The sequence below is a fragment of the Chiloscyllium plagiosum genome, chromosome 7 (assembly GCF_004010195.1).
Source record: "Chiloscyllium plagiosum isolate BGI_BamShark_2017 chromosome 7, ASM401019v2, whole genome shotgun sequence".
NCBI lineage: Eukaryota > Metazoa > Chordata > Chondrichthyes > Orectolobiformes > Hemiscylliidae > Chiloscyllium > Chiloscyllium plagiosum.
The window spans coordinates 12,375,951-12,397,051 of record NC_057716.1 but is presented as its reverse complement, the minus strand read 5'-3'; the positions used below and the strand labels follow the sequence as shown (position 1 = coordinate 12,397,051).

General features: G+C 39.5%; 1 protein-coding gene across 1 annotated transcript in view; it reads left to right on the top strand.

Annotated features, from left to right (window-relative positions):
* The window catches only part of wdr12 (WD repeat domain 12), a 32,682-nt gene extending 16,632 nt beyond the window's left edge, over nucleotides 1-16,050 (top strand). Inside the window, exons 7-13 of the mRNA XM_043693058.1 lie at nucleotides 706-751; nucleotides 1,468-1,553; nucleotides 5,310-5,450; nucleotides 6,336-6,441; nucleotides 10,444-10,576; nucleotides 11,750-11,822; nucleotides 15,400-16,050. Coding sequence (XP_043548993.1) covers nucleotides 706-751; nucleotides 1,468-1,553; nucleotides 5,310-5,450; nucleotides 6,336-6,441; nucleotides 10,444-10,576; nucleotides 11,750-11,822; nucleotides 15,400-15,477 — 663 coding nt within the window. The 3' untranslated portion in view covers nucleotides 15,478-16,050. The remainder of the gene's footprint in view (nucleotides 1-705; nucleotides 752-1,467; nucleotides 1,554-5,309; nucleotides 5,451-6,335; nucleotides 6,442-10,443; nucleotides 10,577-11,749; nucleotides 11,823-15,399) is intronic.
* Nucleotides 16,051-21,101: the final 5,051 nt, after the last annotated feature.

Here is a 21,101-nt window from a genome sequence, read left to right as displayed (position 1 = left end):
GCGGATAGGTGGGAAGGAAGATGGACAGGTTGGCCAGTTCAAGAGGGCAGTGCCAAGTTGGAGGATTGTATCTGGGATGCGGTGGAGGGAGGGGAAATTTGGGAACTAGTGAAATCGGCGTTGATGCAGTGTGGTTGGATGTTCCCAAAGCGTTCTTTCTCCAGTCGTCGGGTGCTTTTGATTTGGCGGGGGAGGCAGCCCAGGACTTGGATGTCCTTGGTGGACTTGAAGTGGTCAGGCACAGGGCGGTGGGATTGTTGGATGCATATGTCCCAGAGATGTTCCCTGAAACATTCAGTGAGTTGATGTTCAGAACCTTGGAGAGAATGGAATGAAGGCTTATTGCAATGATAACCAAAGATCAAGGAATTCAGTTATCTGGAGAGTTGAAGAAGCTGGGATTATTTCTTTGGAGTAGAGAAACTTGAGAGGAAATTTGAAAGAGATATTTGTATTACAAGGGTTTTTGATAGAGGAACTATTTCCTCTGAGAAATTAGTTGGTCACCAAAGATTGTAGATTTAAAATAATTGGCAAAAGAGATAAAGAAGATATGGAAAATTTCTTCGTACACTGTTCTTTTGGAAAAAAAACACTCCTTATGGGCTGAATGGTCTCCTGAAAATGTTTAAACTTGTCATGTTTATTTTGAAAACGTAGATATTTTGAAAATCTACATGTATAACCAACATATTTTCTGCTTAGTTTTGCAGTGGTTCATGGGACAAGATGATAAAGATATGGTCAGCAGGTAATGTAAAATATTGTCGCAAAATCTTATATCCAAAATCGAGCTTCTGAACTGCCATTTATTTTATTTTGTTCATTCACCCTTGATTACTTGCAAGTTCCAAATTGTCATCAACGGTTTATCTTAAAACTCTCAGCTTCCATTATTAGCCAGGGTCAAATGTCAGGTTTGCTTCAATGTTTTTGTTTTTTCTTGTGGAATTTATATTTATAATCTCATTATTTGTCTCCATAATTAATTTTAGGCACCTTAAGTGCCAGACAGTTGTGCAATTTCAATACAATTGCATCCATCTGATTCGTTAGACTCAAGATGTTCTGGCAGCATGTAGATTTACCACTTGCATGTTGCCATAATGTTGAGATGCAGTTTCATAAAATCTACAATGAGTTTACTAACATCATGATAGGCACATCTCATAAATTAGCATCATTATTTCTAATTTTGTTTCCTACCTTCCACCTTGAGGGACCCTGTGGTAATTAATGAAGGATGTGTTTGTGTATCATTGCCTGTGTCACTCAGACTTGTGATCCTAAAGCCCATGGTGATTTTTTTCATATGGTCTCTGTTATTTTAATTTGCTTTAGCACCTAAGGCTAAGAGTTTACCATGAGGAAGAGTTGCACATTTAAGTTACTATTCTGCCACTGGACTGTGCTATCCTTTGTTTTCTCAGCTACCTAGGGTTTTGAACTACCTTTATATTTTATTAGTTCCCAATGAGGATGAAGAAATGATGGACGAGTCTGAATCCAGGCCAAGAAAGAAACAGAAGACTGAACAACTAGGATTAACAAGAGTAAGCAGCTATGTTCTTATTATAACTTCTCGAATGGGGAAGGAAAGGAAAAGGAAATTATCTAGGATTTAAAAGTATTATTTAGTCTGACACGGAAGGTGAAACATTCCAGTAAGGTCTTGTATTTGGAGTTCCTTGTTTTAGCCATGTTGCTAAGAGAAATTGGCAGATATTGGACAAGGTTTCCACAGCAGTTGAAAGGCTTATATTGTCACAATCGGCAGTGGATTTTCTTGTATTTTTCACAGTAATTCCGACATTTTCAAATTGTATGGTATAACGAATGGTTTATGTTCATTATGAAAGGGTTAAAATTTGGAAATCACTAGCAAATGGGTTGCATTTTCTGTCCCATTTGTACAGAGCGTGACTTCTTAAGTTCCATAGGTTAATCAGCTCAATGGTTATATAGCATGAACTGTAATCGTTGATTGAAAAGTAATGCAGTTGGGAAAAATTCTAATCTTTTTAAATATGTACATGGAATCGCTAATTAGTTTTAAGGATTTGGTTGAGTTTTAATTTTCTTGGCTCTCATCATGTAATGACAGTTTACCTGGAAGTTGTACCAGTAGGAAGGAAATTAAGCGATGAAAGCAGAGGTGGGGAATTGCAGAGGGGGAAGCTGAGAAAACTTATTTGCAAGGAACCTTTGTGTAAAAGAACTCTGAAGACAGAGTTTGACCACGGATTGTCCATCAGACCGGTTTACTTTTACTTCAATTATGACAGAGCTGGCCAGACCATTTGAGTTTGTTAAAGCGATAGGATAAAGTATGAGAGTGTAAATCAGGAGGTTGTGCAAGAGTGGAGTGTTTGCATGATGACTGCCTCCAGCCTCCTAAATTGGAGGACAGAATCTGAATTGTTACAACACAGAAGGAGGCCTTTTGATGCGTCAAGCCTGCTGGTGAATGCATATTGAGGGTTGATTCAATAGAGTGGGCAGCACAGTGGCTAGCACTGCTGCCTCACAGTGCCAGGGTTTGACTCCACCTTTGGCAACTGTCTGTGTGGAGTTTGCACGTTGTACCCACATCTGTGTGGGTTTCTTCCCACAGTCCAATGATGTGCAGATAATGTGGATTAGCCATGGGGAATGCAGGATTACAGGGATAGGGTCAGGTTGGGATGCTCAGGGGTTGGAAGAGTCAGCGTGCACTTGATGGGCCAAATGGCCAGCTTCCACACTAGGGATTTTATGATTTTTAAATGTGTATATGGAATCGCTAATTATTTTTAAGGATTTGGTTGAGTTTTAATTTTCTTGGCTCTCATCATGTAATGTAGCAGAGGTCAAGTTGGACAACTTTGGAACTACATATGGTATTGTTACATCTGCAGAAGATAGTGACACTTCCACCCCAAAAAAATCGTTTTCATGTTGTTCCAGGTGACTAAAAGCCAGTATTGAAGTAGATTAAGTTGGTGATTTTTAACCTGCCAACTTCAGTCTTTGTCCTAATTTTAATCATGGTGTGAAATTCCTCACTTTTTATTATGCTGATAAGCACTAAGTTTAAACACAAGTCTTCGAGATTTTGTTTAATTTTATACTTCCTTGTCATTTCATCTTGATGTATTAAGAAACAATGTTTTTTCTAATTCATTGACACTTCTAATTTTAATCTTATAGTCATAGAATCATAGAGATGTACAGCATGGAAACAGACCCTTCGGTCCAACTCGTCCAGATATCCTAACCCAATCTAGTCCCACCTGCCAGCATCCGGCCCATATCCCTCCAAACCCTTCCTGTTCATATACCCATCCAAATGCCTTTTAAATGTTGCAATTGTACCAGTCTCCACCACTTCCTCTGGCAGCTCATTCCATACACGTACCACCCTTTGCGTGAAATGGTTGTCCCTTAGGTCTCTTTTATATCTTTCCCCTCTCACCCTAAACCTATGCACTCTAGTTCTGGGCTCCCCCACCCCAGGGAAAAGACTTTGTCTATTTATCCTATCCATGTCACTCATAATTTTATAAACCTCCATATGGTCAATCCCTCAGCCTCTGACTCTCCAGGGAAAACAGCCCCAGCCGATTCAACCTCTCCCTCTTGCTCAAATCCTCCAACCCTGGCAACATCCTTGTAAATCTTTTCTGAACCCTTTCAAGTTTCACAACATCTTTCTAATAGAAAAGAGACAAGAATTGCATGCAGTATTCCAACAGTGGCCTAACTAATGTCCTGTACAGCCGCAACATGACCTCCCAACTCTTGTATGCAATACTCTGACCAATAGAGGAAAGCACACCAAATACCGCCTTCACTATCCTATCCACCTGCGATTCCACTTTCAAGGAGCTATGAACCTGCACTCCAAGGTCTCTTTGTTCAGCAACACTCCCTAGGACCTTACCGTTAAGTGTATAAATCCTGCTAAGATTTGCTTTCCAAAAATGCAGCACCTCACATTTGTCTAAATTAAACTCTATCTGCCACTCTTCATTGGTCCATCTGATCAAGATCCCGTTGTAATCTGAGGTAACCTTCTTTGCTGTCCACTACACCTCCAATTTTGGTGTCATCTGCAAACTTGCTAACTATGTCTCTTATGCTCACATCCAAATCATTTGTATAAATGAAAAAAATTAGTGAACCCAGCATCGATCCTTGTGGCACTCCACTGATCACAGGCCTCCAGTCTGAAAAACAACCCTCCACCACCACTCTCTGTCTTCTACCTTTGAGCCAGTTCTGTATCCAAGTGGCGAGTTCTCCCTGTATTCCATGAGATCTAACCTTGCTTACCAGTCTCCCATGGGGAACTTTGTCGAACGCCTTACTGAAGTCCATATAGATCACATCTAGCGCTCTGCCCTCATCAATCCTCTTTGTTACTTCAAAAAACTCAATCAAATTTGAGACATGATTTCCCACGCACAAAGCCATGTTGACTGTCCCTAATCAGTCCTTGTCTTTCCAAATACATGTACATCTTGTCCCCTCAGAATTCCCTCCAACAACTTGCCCAACACTGACGTCAGGCTCACCGGTCTGTAGTTCCCTGGTTTGTCCTTACCACCTTTCTTAAACAGTGGCACCAGGTTAGACAGCCTCCAGTCTTCCAGCACCTCACTTGTGACTATTGATGATACAAATATCTCAGTAAGAGGCCCAGCAATCACTTCTCTAATTTCCCACAGTATTCTAGGGTACATCTGATCAGGTCAAGGGGATTTATCCACTTTCATGCGTTTCCACACATCCAGCACTTCCTCCACGGTAATATGGACATTTTTCAAGATGTCACCATTTATTTCCCTAAATTCTGTATCTTCCGTGTCCTTTTTGACAGTAAATACTTAATCACGTTTTTAAAGTGGAGATTTCTTGCTCATCTTACACTGAAGATGGTCATCATCTTTGGTTTACTATCAACAAGCTTTCTTGCATCCAGTATGCATGCATGCTATCGATTTTATATATAAAGCAGGAGAGCAGAAGCTGTGTTGACTTAAAGTAATTACTAGATGTATCAGCTGGTAACTTTATTTTGAGGTAAATGAGAAAAGGCAGAATTGGCACTTTAAGCTCACTTCCGATTGAAATGAACTGTTAGGAACATGACCCAAGCTGGAGTGACCTTTTAGATTTCCTTAGAACATGGGGCAGTATCCTTTTTGAAGTTTGTGTTTTTGTTTGCATTTTTGTAAAAATTCAATACTTGATCATTTAAGTGGAACTTGTTTCCCAGTGATATCATCAGGAGTAACCACTGTTAACTTTGATATCCTTTCCCACAGACCCCTATAATGACACTGTCTGGTCATAATGAAGCGGTTTCCTCAGTCTTGTGGTCTGATACAGAGGAACTCTGTAGTGCATCCTGGGATCATACCCTTAAGATTTGGGATGCTGAAACTGGAGCCCAGAAATGTACCTTGGTGAGTTGGTAGTGTTGCATGGCAGCTTACATTTAGAATCAAATTTTCACGAAATATCCCTGGAATAAACACTCTCATTATTCCCACAACTAAGTGTGTGAGGGACTTAGATAAGTGGGTTGGATGGGCTGCAGCTGCTGGTCTTGTACATTAAAATCTGTGGATGGATTGTGTGTTATATATTTCCGCCCTATCCAGATAAAAAGGATTCCACTTTCTGTTTTTGCTTGTTATTTGAAGTTTGCCTATACTGTTATCCAAAGAGCCATTCTTTTGTTGTGAATTGTGACAATGTGTGTTGCTGTGAATTTTTTTTGTACCAAAAAGTTTTGTTCTAAATAATGCATGGTATTGACTCTTTGTAACACCACTCTTTTTTTGTATTTTAAGTCAGTATCTAGAATGTTTATAGCTTAACTTCTAATGTTTTGGGCAGGTATTTCACATGTATCCTCTTTGTTCTGTGCTTTTTAAAAAAAATTTTTCAAAAGCTGTTTTAGATTATCTCATTTGTCATAATACAGTCTCACTGCCTCAGAGCCAGGAGACCTGTGTCCCATCTCTCATCTACTCTATAGGTGTGTAATAACACTGAAAAAGAACAATCAAAAAAATCAAAGTTAAAACACACTTGTGTGGGTCTGTGGTGCAGCAGTAATGCTCCTATTCCTGAACTAGGAGACCCACCTACAAGTCGCACCCGGTCTAGATAATTTCTCTGAACATATTGATTAAAAAGTATATTTATACAGCAGTCTCATTACATTTTATATTTGAAGCTAAATGTTTCCTTGATGTGACTTGAATTGTTTCTGTGCTTTCTGAAACCAGGTTTGTATTTTTAAATTCCTAACTGTCTTTTTTTTCTCACCATCTCCGCCAAAGAATGGGAACAAGGTGTTTAATTGCATCTCTTATTCCCCATTGTGCAAAAGGCTCGCATCAGGTAGCACTGACAGGCACATCAGGCTGTGGGATCCACGTTCAAAAGGTAATTTCAAAATATTTTGTGCATTTTCCTACAAGATCATGACTGTTGTGTGTTCCTTGTGTAAGGTGAAAAGTGTAATTGAGTGTGTTAAGTTGTGGCGTTGTGTGTAGATATAACGCAATTTTAGGATTGATTTCTGTAGTACACCCTCCAATGCCAGTATATCATTTCTTTGAGAATGGAGACTGCAAAGAATATTCCAGATGTGCTTCTGTATACTCTAATCTCCTTGCAACAAAGGCCAAATTTGCATGCTAACTTTTGTGGCCCTTTTACAAGCATACGGAGTCTTCCTGAATATCACCATTTACAAGTTGCACATCTTTTTAAAATAAAAAGCTTGTGCTTTTCTATTCTTTTGGCCAATGTGGACAAATTAATTTTTCCGCATTCTATTCTAACTCTCACTTCCTCTGTTTCATCAGCATTCATCTGAGTCGTTAATATCCGTTGTACGTATATGAGGCCCCAGCACTGATCCTTTTGATGTTCCATTAGTCACAGTCTGCCGACTTGAAAATTGATTGTTTATGCATACTGTTTCCTTTTTTGTCCATTAAAACAATCACCTATCCATGCTTATCCGCACTCATGAACTCTTTTAGATTAGATTACTTACAGTGTGGAAACAGGCCCTTCGGCCCAACAAGTCCACACCAACCCGCTGAAGCACAACCCACCATTCCCCTACATTTACCCCTTCACCTAACACTACGGGCAATTTAGCATGGCCAATTCACCTAACCTGCACATCTTTGGACTGTGGGAGGAAACCGGAGCACCCGGAGGAAACCCACGCAGACAGGGGGAAAATGTGGACTGACTGTCCACACAGTCATTCGCCTGAGTCGGGAATTTTCTTGCCTATTAACCTTTTGTATGCACCTTATTGACTGTTTTGGAAAGCTTGATATACTGGATCTGTTGTTTCCCCTTTACTCAGAGTATTAGGGTCAATAACCAGAGGGCACAGTTTTAAGGTAAGGAGCAGGAGGATTCGAGGACATTTGAGGAAAACTCATTTCAACTTTGGATAGGTTTGTTAAGGCATTTTGCTTGGCGTTTTGAGTTGGGGTATTATGTTGAGGTTGTATGGGACATTGGTGAGGCCTCTTCAGGAGTACTGTGTCCAGTTCTGGTCTCCCTGTTATAGGAACAGATTCAGAAGAGATTTACCAGGATGTTGCTGGGAATGGAGGGTTTGAGTTATAAGGAGAGGCTCAGACCTTTTTCACTGGAACACAGGAGGTTGAGAGATGACCTTATAAAAATCATGAGGGGTATGGCTAGGGTGAATGGCATGGGTCAGATTTCAAGACGGGGGGCATGGTTTTATGGTGAGAGGAACTTTTTTTTTTACCAAGTTCATGTGTGGAATGAGCTTCCACAGGAAGTGACAGATGCAGGTACAGTTACAACATTTAAAGACATTTAGGTAACTGCAGAAATGTTTAGAGGGATGTGGGTCAGGCGCAGGCAGGGGGTGTAGTTTAATTTTGGATTATAGTCAGCATGGATCAGTTGGACCAAAGTGTCTTGTTTCTGTGTTGTTTGATTCTCCACCTGGAGGGTTTTGGGTACCTATAACTCACTGCCTAAAGAGGTAATATAAGCAGGGACTCTCAAGATGTTGAAGAACTAATGAGATGAATGCTTGAAAAGTTGCATACAAGACTCCAGGCCAAGTGCTGGAAAATGAATTAGAAGAGATGGAAATTTGATGGCTGAGGGGGCTCTTTTTGTGCTGTAAAACTTAGACTCTAATAAATTCGAGAGTGCTTATTGGACTACATTTTGTTGAAAACTTTTAATATTTTCCACTGTTAATTTGTTGCCATACGTTTTTTAGCCAATTCTCCCCTCAAACCTGCGTAATTGGCTTTAAGTAAGTAACTTAAGATTCTTGATTCTGATTGGTCAATGTCGCTTTCAAATTTTCCCAGTGTGATTATACTGTCACTTCTGCCTCATTACACTATACTGTATCTAAAATCGCTTTCACCCTAGTTCGTTCTACAGTGTACCTGTTTTCATAATTCCTATGAAAAGCTTCTACAAACTCATCTTCCAGACTAACCTTACCAATTTGTTTGTCCCAAATTGAAGATCAATGTTACCCAGGATTATTACATTGTCTTTATTACAAGCTCCACTAACTACTTGTTTAATGCTTTGTCCATCTATGTAACTACAGTTATGGACCTGTAAACTAACCCCAACAGTATTTTCTGACTCTTAGAAATCATCTGGATCCTTTTTGTCTTCCTAAAATATAGTGCATCCTAGAATATTTGTTTCTGTCATGGTACTTAAATAGAAATCATTTAATTCTCCTTGTGCCACCTGGTCATCTGTTTTACTGCAGACGCTTTGTCCATTCATGTAAAGTGTCTTTGATTTTTTTTTTTTAAGTAGTTATTCTCTGAATGAAACTTAACTTGCTGATGCCCAATAAACTATCCACTCACATATTTATTCAGAGCACTACACTGTTCCTTTATCTTGACTTAGGATTTTAAAATTTCCCTTCATCTGAATCCCTGTTGGTTTAATGTCTTGTTGCAGCCTGGTTTAAGTTGATGCCATCCAATGGAATAGGTCCTTCTGCTGCAAGTGGGCGGCACGGTGGCACAGTGGTTAGCACTGCTGCCTCACAGCGCCAGAGACCCGGGTTCAGTTCCCGCCTCAGGCGACTGACTGTGTGGAGTTTGCACATTCTCCCCGTGTCTGCGTGGGTTTCCTCCGGGTGCTCCGGTTTCCTCCCACAGTTCCAAAGATGTGCAGGTCAGGTGAATTGGCCATGCTAAATTGTCCGTAGTGTTAGGTAAGGGGTAAATGTAGGGGTATGGGTGGTTTGCGCTTCGGCGGGTCGGTGTGGACTTGTTGGGCCGAAGGGCCTGTTTCCACACTGTAAAGTAATCTAATGTAAAGTAATCTAAAGTGGCCCATCATTCAAAATCTCTCTTTCTTTCACAGATCTGCTTGATGTTGTGCCAATTGACACATTATTCAGATAATAATCCAGACACGATTACCATTAGTGATATGCATTTCATCATTATATCTTCAAGCTCTCTCTGGAAAGCATCATTCTTGATTCTAACTGTGTTTTTGATTTCTAATTGCACACCTCGTTTCCAACCCTGAGGAGATGTCTTTCAGTGGTACTAGGCAGGAAACAGTATCTATTCCCTGACTATACGGTCCCCTATAAATACTACATTCCTTTTTTCTCCTCCCTTCCAAGGATGAAAGTACACAATGTACAGTTGATTTCACACAGGCAAGGTTCCGAATCCTGTTATGCTTTGTCTTGGCCTGCCAATGTTCAAGTAGCCAGAGTCACTGTTTGTGTGGATTTGGAATGTGCATGGTAACAGATTATTTGATGATCACAGGTATCATTGTTGCTTCTGATCATGGTCACACCTGATGACCATGTGTTTTTATTTACTGATGGAGGCCAGTAGATAGCAATTAGGAACAGGGATTCTGATAAATCATACTGATTCTTTGGTCAAAGTTTGCTCAAACAAGTTACTGGGACCTGCCAGAGAATTGTAATGAGAAGTTCTTTGTTTCATTTACCACCGAATGTGGATTTGTTGCCAACCACTATGACTGCTGTACATTTCAAACTTTGCAATATCTCGACCATTTCTGAGTTTAATGGCATCACAAAAATTATATTGGTCAAGGACAACTCTGCTGTCTTTAGGTTTCTTTTTTGTCTGGTTGCAGAAGATCTGATTCTGATAGTGTCTCTGAATATAGAGACTGACAACAAAAGCAAAAGCCTAATTAAGAAATCTCTTTCTAGATCAGACAGGCTGTGGTATAAACCCAGGATTGTCAGCAGACAATCCAAATTATTCTTTCCAAGCTACAGATATCAACTAAGTTTCTACAGAATATACAGAAAGTGTTTTTTGTGAGTTTTGAGCAAAATAAACCAGAAAGGTTTAATGGAACTTATTTACTTTCTCCTCTTTATTTCTACAGATGGATCTCTGGTGCTGCTCTCCCTAACTTCACACACAGGCTGGGTAACTGCAGTCAAATGGTCGCCCACACATGAGAATCAGTTGATTTCAGGCTCTTTCGACAAATTGGTCAAACTCTGGGATGTACGAAGGTATTTTGAGAATTAACTATGTGGTCAGGTAGGGATCCACAGGAAGTGGATTCAAATCTCAAAAGTTATTACTGCTAAACCAAAATGCTGTCATTTCTTTAACTACTTCCACTAGTAAAACAACGTTAAACTATATATGCTTTGTAAAAGTGAGGATTATTTTACAGTGGCAGGAAAAAAAAAGTCTTCAGAAGTTAGCCTTGATTATCATACATCTTGATTCCTTTATAGTGATTACAACAAGCTTCTTGAGTGAACATGAGTGAATGGCCTCGATTTACCAAAGTGTTTTTTGCCCAGTTAGCTATTCCCAGTTGGATGCATTTCCATCCCCATTCTTCATGTGTATGGCCTGGACGGCATGTGTTCAGCTATTGAACTGACCTTGTCCCTAGTGCCCACATAAAAGCTCCTGACAGCCATCAGTCCATATCAATCCACTGTGCACTCAACCTCCCTTGCTCTATCCCGGTTGCAACCTTCCAGACTAATGAATAGCTTTAGTATAGAACAGTTAGATTATTTGTTCCTACATCCTGTTCTAAAGATGCCATGCTAATGTGCTGAAGCAAGAATTGACCAGTCAAATGGTCTGTGCAAAACCAAATATGTGGACTAGTTCAGAATTTTCAAGAATGAGACGTTAGTCAGGGCTTCCTTTTTAGAAAACTCTGATGCAGAAGTTTGGAGAAGGAGAGAACCATTAGAGAGTTAGAAGTGAACTAATGCAAAAGATAGATGTAAATTTAGAAGCATACATCTTGAGGACAGTTGAGGCCTTTTAGGGACCAGAGAATGAAATATTCAAACTGTAACAGTTGAAAACTTGATGCTTTTTATTATAAAAAAGTGAGGAGAAATATCCAAAAAAATCCCTCCTGTTAAAAGATATTTTTCCTAAACTCCAAATCAGCAGTCAATGCACTTTAGATTCTTTCTTCTTGGGAGAATACTCGGCAGACCACTTCTAGCAGCCATTAATATTAAAGCGTCTGATTCAGTAAACGCTGGGGACAGGTTTACTTAAACCAAATTTGATATAGTCACCTAATTTAAATGAGGGAAGAAGGCTGACCTGAGTCAAATCGGTAGTGTTTTGAATCCCCACTTTGGCCTACTGTTTGCTTAGTTACTAAGATGTACAGATTGCTTCATCTAACTTTTCTGTTTTAGTTGCAAGGCTCCACTATATGATTTGAATGCCCATGAAGACAGAGTACTCTGTGTAGACTGGACAGAGAATGGGGTAAGCATCTAGTTGGTTAATATGTTATTTCTTCACTTATTGTGCAGTACAGCTGGTGAGAGGGAATCAGGGGTCAGTATAAAACCTAACTTAATAAAATACCTTGCCTTAATGTGCTAGATATGAGAATAAAAATTCAATCTATTTTGCATGTGCTGGTAAGTTATCCCTATTTCTCGAAGTGTGATTTGTATAATGTGTGTTAAAAGCAATTGTCACAAACCCATATTTTCTGTTGTTTGCTTGAAAGTTTTCACAATGAGAGGGAAATTGTTGCATTCTGTCAAACTGACAGGATGACAGTTTTCGGGGAATAAAAGTAAATATTTGTTTTAGATGGGTTTGGTTTCTTGCCTAGCTGATGCACTCAGTCACCATAAGAATGACTGTGGGATCATCAGATGTGCAAAAATGTGCACAATTCTTTATTATTTCTCTCCAATAAGTCACTTAGTCTGAAAATCATAATACTATAGCAATTTATTTGTGTTTTTTTAAGCCATTTTAGTATTCAAGTGGAATGGAAACCTAACTACTGTGTTAAAGAAAAAATATGGGCGTGAGATTGGTAAATAATTTGCAAGTAACTGTTTATAATCTTCGAGAGATTCAGGACGGCTTTGAAATTGATGTGGATGAAGAATTGTTTGATAGAGCTGATGTCATACAGCATGGAAACAGATCCATCGGTCTTGCTTGTCCATGCCAACCAAGTTTACCAACCTAAATTACTCCATATACCTCTAAATCTTCCCTATTCATGTACCTGTCCAAATGTCTTTTAACCATTGTAACTATACTTGCATCTATCTCTTCCTCTGGCAGTTCATTCCACTCGTGGAAACCACCTCTGCTATTCACTTTCACAATGCTCATCATATGGTAGTGTTCTAGACTCTGAACCAGGAGACCTGGGTTCAAGACGTGTGCAATAATGTCTGGATAAGTTGATCAGAAAATATCTAGAAGCAGGAGGAAGCCATTCAGCTTATAACACATAAGGAAACTTCAAGGATGTGTGTATCTGGATTTGAAATCCTCAGTTCATTTAAAGGGAACCTCAAACTGCACATGAAGTGCTGTAACTGGCAACAGGCTGTGGGTCAGAAGTAAGAAAGTAGGGGTAGAAGGGACAGCTGGCACAGACAGTATAGGCTTAATGGCTTCCTTCTGTGCTGTAATTATACTTCAGTTCTATGGATCTGGATATCTTTTCCCACCTACACCTGTGAACCAATCATGCCTACCATATTTTCAACAACTTCCAGTTCCCCAACCCACAGTGCTTTCTTTTCGCTATAGATGTGCAGTCTTTATACACATCCATATCCCACAAAGATGGCCTCCAGGCCCTCTGCTTCTTCCTCGCCAACAGACCCATCCAGTCCCCTTTCACCAATACCCTACTCCTCCTCAATAATATTTCCTTCAAATCAAGGGGATGGAACTCTTGGTTATATATGTTTTTTTAAACAGCCAGCACAGAATCCGTGCCCTAAACTGAGATGACTTCAAAACTCCCGGCTATATCGAACAAACAGGCACTGTACCCCAACACTTCCGTTGTTACATTGGTGACTGCATTGGTGCAGCGTCCTGCATCTGGGCTGAACTGGAGCAGTTCATAGACTTCGCCCATGACTTCCACCTCCGGCGACAGTCTCCAGACAGACGTGTACGACAAACCCACAGACTCCCATAACTACCTGGACTATACTTCCTCCCACCCAGTATCCTGTAAAAACTCCATCCCATTCTCCCACTTCCTCTGCATCTGCTCCAACGAGGAGACATTCCACTCACGAGTATCCCAGATGTCCATCTATTTTGAGCAGCGCGCTGTCCCTCCCTCTATCATCCAGACAGCCCTCCACTGCACCAGCTCCATTCCCCCCCATTGCAATGAGGACAGAGTCCCCTTGTCTTCACCAGCCACCCCACCAGTTTCCGCATCAAATGCATCATCCTCAAACACTTCTGCCAACTCAAAATAGATCCCACCACCAAGAACATCTTCCCCTCCCCACCCCTCTCTGCCTTCCACAAGGACCGTTCCCTCTGACAGTCCTTGGTTCACACCATCCCTGCCACCGTACCCCAGGTACCTTTTCCTGCAACCAGGAGACCTGGGTTCAAGAGGTGTGTGATAATGTCTGGCAAAACCTGCCAGTACACCACTCTCTCTCACCTCCATCCAGGGCCACAAGCAGTCCTTCAGGTGGGACTCGGGTTCACCTGCCTCTCTTCCAACGGTGTTTACTGCATTAGGTGCTTCTGATGTGGTCTTCTCTAAATTGGGGAGAAAGTACATAAAATTAGGGGCCGAGTCCGCAGAGGCCAACCGGACCTCCCAACTACCGCCTTAACCGACATGACTATCCTTGGCCGCCTCCATTGCCAAAACAAACCACAGCACCTATTGGAGGAACAGCACCTTATCTTCCACCTGGATGCACTACAGCCCGGAGGACTCAACATTGAGTTCTCCAGTTTGAAATAACCTCCCTCCCACTGCTTCATGCCACCAACTGGATCCATTCCTCCCATTGACCAACCAGGTTGTATCCTCTGTCTATCTTCACCTATCCTCACCTCACCACCCCCTTTTATCTGCAGCTTCCCCCCCTCCTCCCTCAACCACCTCCTAGCCCTAAAGAAGGGTTACACCCGAAATGTCACCTTATCCACCTCCTGATGCTGCCTGGCTTGCTGTGGTCTTTCAGCCTCCTGCCTGTCTACTTTGGATTCCAGCATCTGCAGTATATTTTTCTCTCTCCAGTGAAGGAACCATACCATCCTTAGTGAGCTTGGCTTTGTATGTTTCTATGAAATGGCCCAGCAAACCTTTCAGTTGACAAAATAGCCAATAAATGCCAACCTTGGTAGTGACACCCAACCCGTTGGAAAGTAATTTTAAGAAAATTCATCTAGTTTTGGACTCTGGGGAAATGAGCGGCTATTCATCCTATCTCTCCCCCTTATGATTTTATAAATTTCTGGCAGGTCACCCCAAGTTTCATAATATCCTTCTTATAGCAGGGAGACCAGAATTGAATGCAGAGTTCCAAAAGTGGCCGACCACTGTCCTGTGCAGCTGCAACATGACTTCCAACCCCTATACTCAGTGCACTGACCAATAAAGGCAAGCACACTACATGCTGCCTTCACTAAGCTGTCTACCTGCGGTTGCACTCCAAGGTCCCTTTGTTCAGAATACTTTCCAGGACCTTACCATAAGTCTTGCCCTGGTTTGCCTATCCAAATTAAACTCCATCTGCTACTCCTTGTACTCTAAGGTCACCTTCTTGGTTGTCCATTACACCACCAATTTTTGTGGCAGCTGGAAACTTATAAACCATTCCTCCTATATTCACATCCAAATCATTTATATAAATGATAAGAAGCAGTAATTCCAAGGGTATTCGCACCTAAAATTGCTTGCATTAATTGAAAGAATATCTTACTGGGACACAATTTGGGTAGTTGCACAGGGAAGATTTTGCAGGGTAGAAATATAACTTGCATCAAGATATTTAGGGTGAGTAGATCCAGTAATCTTTCTCTTTGTTCTTTTCAGCTGTTGTTAAGCGGTGGAGCAGACAACAAATTATTCTCGTTCAGATATTTGGCTCCTACATCTGGGGATGGTGCTTGAGTGACAATACTGAATGATGAAGGACCCACACACCATCAGATTCATTTAAAAATTTCATCTCACACTCTTGTCTTCCCTGTTGTTCTTATAACACCTTGAATAAGATCTGTTTGCCTGCCCTGACTTAAGTTCTGATCTCATTCTGTCAACATAATAATGCCTGATGGTTCTTATATTAAGATTATTGACACTGGGATTTAAACTTGGAAAGGTGGTGCACTGATTACCTCAGTTAGGGTGACAAAGTTACTGCTGCTGTTACTATTTTCAGGCATTTGTAATAATATTGCACCTAATTTTTTTAAAAATCCTGGAGTTTTGTACTTTAAATGTCAGAAGTTCAACATGTGTGTGTATCTACAATTGACATCACAGTGCAGGCTGCTGTAATGGGATTGTCACCCTTAAGGTCCAACAACTCAGTATAATTTTCTAAACTCCTGTTAAATCCTCCTGTTGTGATTGGTGTAAGCCAGGAGCTGAGTGTTTGTATAATTTGGATTAGTTTGTATAATTTACAGGAGAAAGTGAGGTCTGCAGATGCTGGAGCTCAGAGCTGAAAATGTGTTGCTGGAACAGTGCAGCAGGTCAGGCAGCATCCAGGGAACAGGAGAATCGAGGATTCCTGAAGAAGGGCTTATGCCCGAAATGTCGATTCTCCTGTTCCCTGGATGCTGCCTGACCTGCTGCGCTGTTCCAGCAACACATTTTCAGCTTGTATAATTTACAACTAATTGTTCATAAAGTGGTCAGGATTTTCTGACATGAATGAGTGTCCTTTTATAGTAACGTGTTTATTTTCCTAAGATTTCTTATCATTGTTAATTTTCCTTTAACTGCAAACAAACAGAATCTCTAAATAGAGCAAGTTTTTTTTCTCATATTTCAAACAAAATGAATCTTTATGATTAATTTGCAGAAAATGCTGCTAAGCAAATTCAAAAGACCTGATCCTAAACCAGACTGATTTCGGGTTTTAAACTGTTATAGAACCATAGAGATGTACAGCTTGGAAACAGACCCTTCAGTCCAACCTGTCCATGCCGACCAGATATCCCGACCCAATCTAGTCCCACCTGCGTTCACCTAATCTGTAACAAAACTTAATGTAGAATATATATCAGTTGGAATTTATGCATCATTTCAAGCTTTCTCTTCCTCATCTTTATTTATTTCCATGATTCCATTTGAAAACAACTTCTACATTCTTACCATTTCAAGGGCAATTAAGATGTCATAAATGCTGGCTGTGCTAAAATGCCTATATTATTGAACAAATAAAGTACATATCTCAAGTTTGCTATGGTGACTATCTTGTTATCAAAACTATTCATAATTTTAAAAGATCTATTAGGTCCTTCCTCAGTGTTTGTCTCAAGAGGACACCCCAACCTGTTCAAAATATTCTTTGCAGGAGGAACTTCTGCATTGTCATTTTTGTAAAAACCTTATCTGTGATCTAAAGAAACAGCCACTCTATCAAAACTTGTAAAAAGAAAATCGTAATGAATGTGGAGATTTTGCTGATCATTTGGGATTCTGTGTGGTTTTCTTCTGGGAGCAGATTGGTGAAAATCCGAGAATGCTACTGGCATTACTGTGAGTTTGTGATTGGGAGGGGGGTGGGGAGAAGAAAAGAGAAACATTGGTGAAAGGCTATTTACTTCCATTTTTATTCAACAACTCAGTGATCAAGTCCTGAGGTTTGCTTTAAATAGGGCTTGTTGCAAGGAGGAGGAGGAAAAAGGGCTTTAAAGTTCCAGGCCCCCCACAGATAAATCAAGTTTTAGTGATTGATTGTTTCTCTATCAAAATACTGATGCACCATATCCTCTGCTTTGAAGATTTTTCAGTACTTCAAGTAGAGAAAAATAATCAAAATACACAACCACAATTCTTCATTTGAAAGGAATATTGAAATTTTCAGTAGGGAGGTAGAGGTTAGGGTGGCAGAGCAAGAGGTTATTAAGTGATGAGGTATTAAGAACCTGTGACCATTGGTGACAGCTATAATTACAGGGCAATTCATTGTGTTATTAGAAAGTAATTAAAAATTTAATAGTGCTATATTACAGAGATTTAAACTTTAAACTCTGAAATCTTCTTAGGGAGACCCCAACCAGTGAGCAGTATAATTTCTGTCCATCTTCATTGAATGATTTTTGGATGCAGGATAGGAGGGGTTGGAAGAAGTCTAAAGTACAACAGTTGTGTTTTCTTTTCAAATTAAACATGGAAAATAGTTTACAAAACATTGAACATTAGGACCCTAGTGTGAATTAGATTATTGTTGTAATCCCAACAGAAAATTTCTCCTACAAATTTGAAGAATAGCAACAAGTTGCACACTATAAAGGTTAGTTTTATCTTCATTAAGCAGCAGCAATAAGACAATACAGGCCAAAATGCCAACAACAGTAACAAATTTTCGTAAAATTAACTAGCTCTCCTGGTTATATGTCACTGTTTGGTAAGAGTAACATCACCAATAAATCTGTATTGCAGAAGTACCTGTTCAGAAATTCCTTTCAGCAGACTCCACAACACACACATGCCACTGGGGGAGCTGCAACTGAATTATAAACAAGTTACAACTGATGGAAGGGGAAAAAAATACAGCAAATCAGTATAGAACATTAAAACAAAAAGTTGTGGCTGCTGGAAATCTGAAGTTGCTAAAGAAACTCATTAGATCTGGCAGCAACTGGGAGAGAAAATAAGAGTTAGTGTTTTCAGTTCAATGACCCTTCTTTCAAACTCATCATTATTCTATTTTTCACAACCTGATATTTCTCATTCCATGTTTTCAACTTCTTTTCTGAAGAAGGGTCACCGCACCCAAACATGTACCCCGCTGCTTCTGTGTTGTGATCTACCAGCTTTGATACTGCCCAAAATCGTTGCTTGAACAACAAGTCAGTTAATTCAGGAAAACTGCTAGGAAATTCTTCCCAACATATTACAGGGTCGTGATGCATTGTTTCACTTTGAGGTCAATGTTTTAACCCAAAATCATGCCCACAGACCTCAGTACTTAGTCAGACTTAGGAAGACTCTTAACTGATCAGTAAGTTCTTTATGTTTAGAGTTATACTAAGTTGGAACAACTTCCTTCAGTTAATACTGAAAACAATCTGCAAATGTTCACTAAACAAACACTGCTTTATAATAAACAATTAATTATATCTTGCCGTAACTCCATTGGCATCAGGAAATAATTATTGGTTATATTTCAAACAATGTTTTTGGTTCATTTTTGTTTTTCTATTAATAAAGTGAAGTAAAGCAAAAGTACCTTTATTATTTGGACTGACAAAGAAATGGAGATTTGAAGGAGAACATACTTTAAGAAACTGCTGGATTGATGTACATGTTTCAATAAAATTACATTATCCACATTGTTATTTCCACACTTAAAAACATGTATATCAACTTTATCCTAAATGCATCATGTAATAATGGCTGTATTATATATTTAAAATAAACTATTGAAAGGCAGATGAAGTCATCACAGCACCTAATAAATTCAAATGTTCCAACTTCTGTTTTGGAAAATTACAGACAAAATCTGTTACTTTGATTTATCTTCCTGTCTAGAATATGAACCAATTTTAGATGAAATTGCAAGTGCATCGATCACATTAAATTCGGGCACCAATCACGTAGCACTTAAGAGTGCAATGTTATGTACACCATTTTCTTTCTTCCCTTCCTACCTCCCATCCTTGACTCTCGAGTGAAGTCAGCACAGACTCCCTGACTCGAGGTGAAGATGATCTGGACTGGAGGTGAGATGAGATGGTGACAACTTGGTTGGAAGGACTGTTATTCTGAACTTTTAATTTATTTTTCTAATTTGTATTTAAGAATCTATACCAAGGTACCTTTGTACCTAAGATGGTGGCATAAGTGAGAACCTGTAAACATCACTATACTCATGAGTACAGTAATAATTCTGATTTTCGAGTGCATCTGTTCTATTTGTTCCCACCATCCTTGCATCATGATTTCCAATGGATGTTCCTGAAGTTTGACATTAAGTAAAGCATGTAGCAATTGTTTCAAGATGTAAAATAACAGACATATTCATTATTCGTTACTAGGTGAAGAGACATCAACAATATCTTTGAAAAACTTAAGAGTGATTTTTATTGCTGCAGTGTGGGGTTTTCTTGACCAGGAAAACTTGATTCTTCCAAGAACCTTGCTTAGTAATTTAGTGCTTTCAGCTTCACTAATGTGAGCAACTACCTAGAGAAACCAAGAAGGTAAGTTTAGTCCCAACAGCTTTCAACCACAGAAGTGCATGTTGGAATTCTGAGGAGGATGGAACTCAGCAAATTCAAAAGCTGCACTGTTCCTCATCCATTCATTTTGATCAAAAGGTTGAACTTTATACCTGTATTTCTGATACATGCTCGTGTCACACAAAGCTGTATGTTGGATAGATCTTATAATCACATTAAGATGCATGCAGTAGTAAAATCAGGTGGCAGCAAGTATATTAGGAAGAATAGCAACTAAGAGTAGAAATAAAATATCTAAAAATGTAACGTACAGCAGAAACCCTTATGTGCTGTTTTAATGTATATTAATTAAGTATAAATTCAGTGCTTAAAGTATTGCTGAACAATCCAGCTCATTCTCAAATTTTGATTTCTATTCTAACATAAAAGTGGTCTGTGTAATTTGAAAGTTGTCATAAATTATCTTTGTGCCGAATCTTAATAAATGCAGTGAGCAACTGCAACTTGGCATCTCTCTATAGGCAGCTTGCTGTACGTCTAGGAACAATTTTGGTTAGCCTCTCGGCAAAGCTTAGGAGAAGAGGTGGGTAAAATAGCTTAATTGACGAAGATGTCTTTGCAGCAAGTGTCTACAATCTGGAGTGCACTGCCTCAGATTCAATTGAGGCATTCAAAAAGGAATTTGATTATCTTAAAAGCAACATAACAAGGGATGCATCACATGACTTTCTCATTTGGAGACTTGGTGCAGACACAATACAGTGTCTTTGTTCTGTGTTAACACAAGCTGGTTGAGAGGGCTTTAGTAAGTCTATGTATGGAGAGTGCACTTAAATCAAGAAGCCTATATAAATGATAACAGCTTTGTAATTGCAAGCTACCTTTCAAAAAATGAGTTGTATTATAAAGAGAAAACCCACATTGTGAAATCTTAATAAATCACAGCCCTGGTGTCAATCACCAGAATCTCACATGCTCTCCATTTCTCCACAAAATGTCCTTTATTTTAATTCATAAGAAGTTCATCCTGCTATAAAATCAAGCTGAAGTTTTCATGGAATGCTTCACACAGTTTTTTTTTAAATGAGTCTTACAGATGAGTTCCAAAATGACCACCAACAAAACCATTACATTTTATTTTTCAAAAGAAGAGTTTACATTGCCATGAATTGGTCACCAATCCATCAAATCAGGGCTTGATTCTGGTATATGCTATTCCTGTGTTACACTTGAAAAATAAACGGAACACTGATTTATCCCAAGTCACAGATTATGATGCAGATTTGCCACCACAGTTAATTCAGAATGGGTGTAAAGGCTTTATCTATTTAGCATAGCACTTTCTAGTGAAACAGTAATTTTGTCAGTACATACATA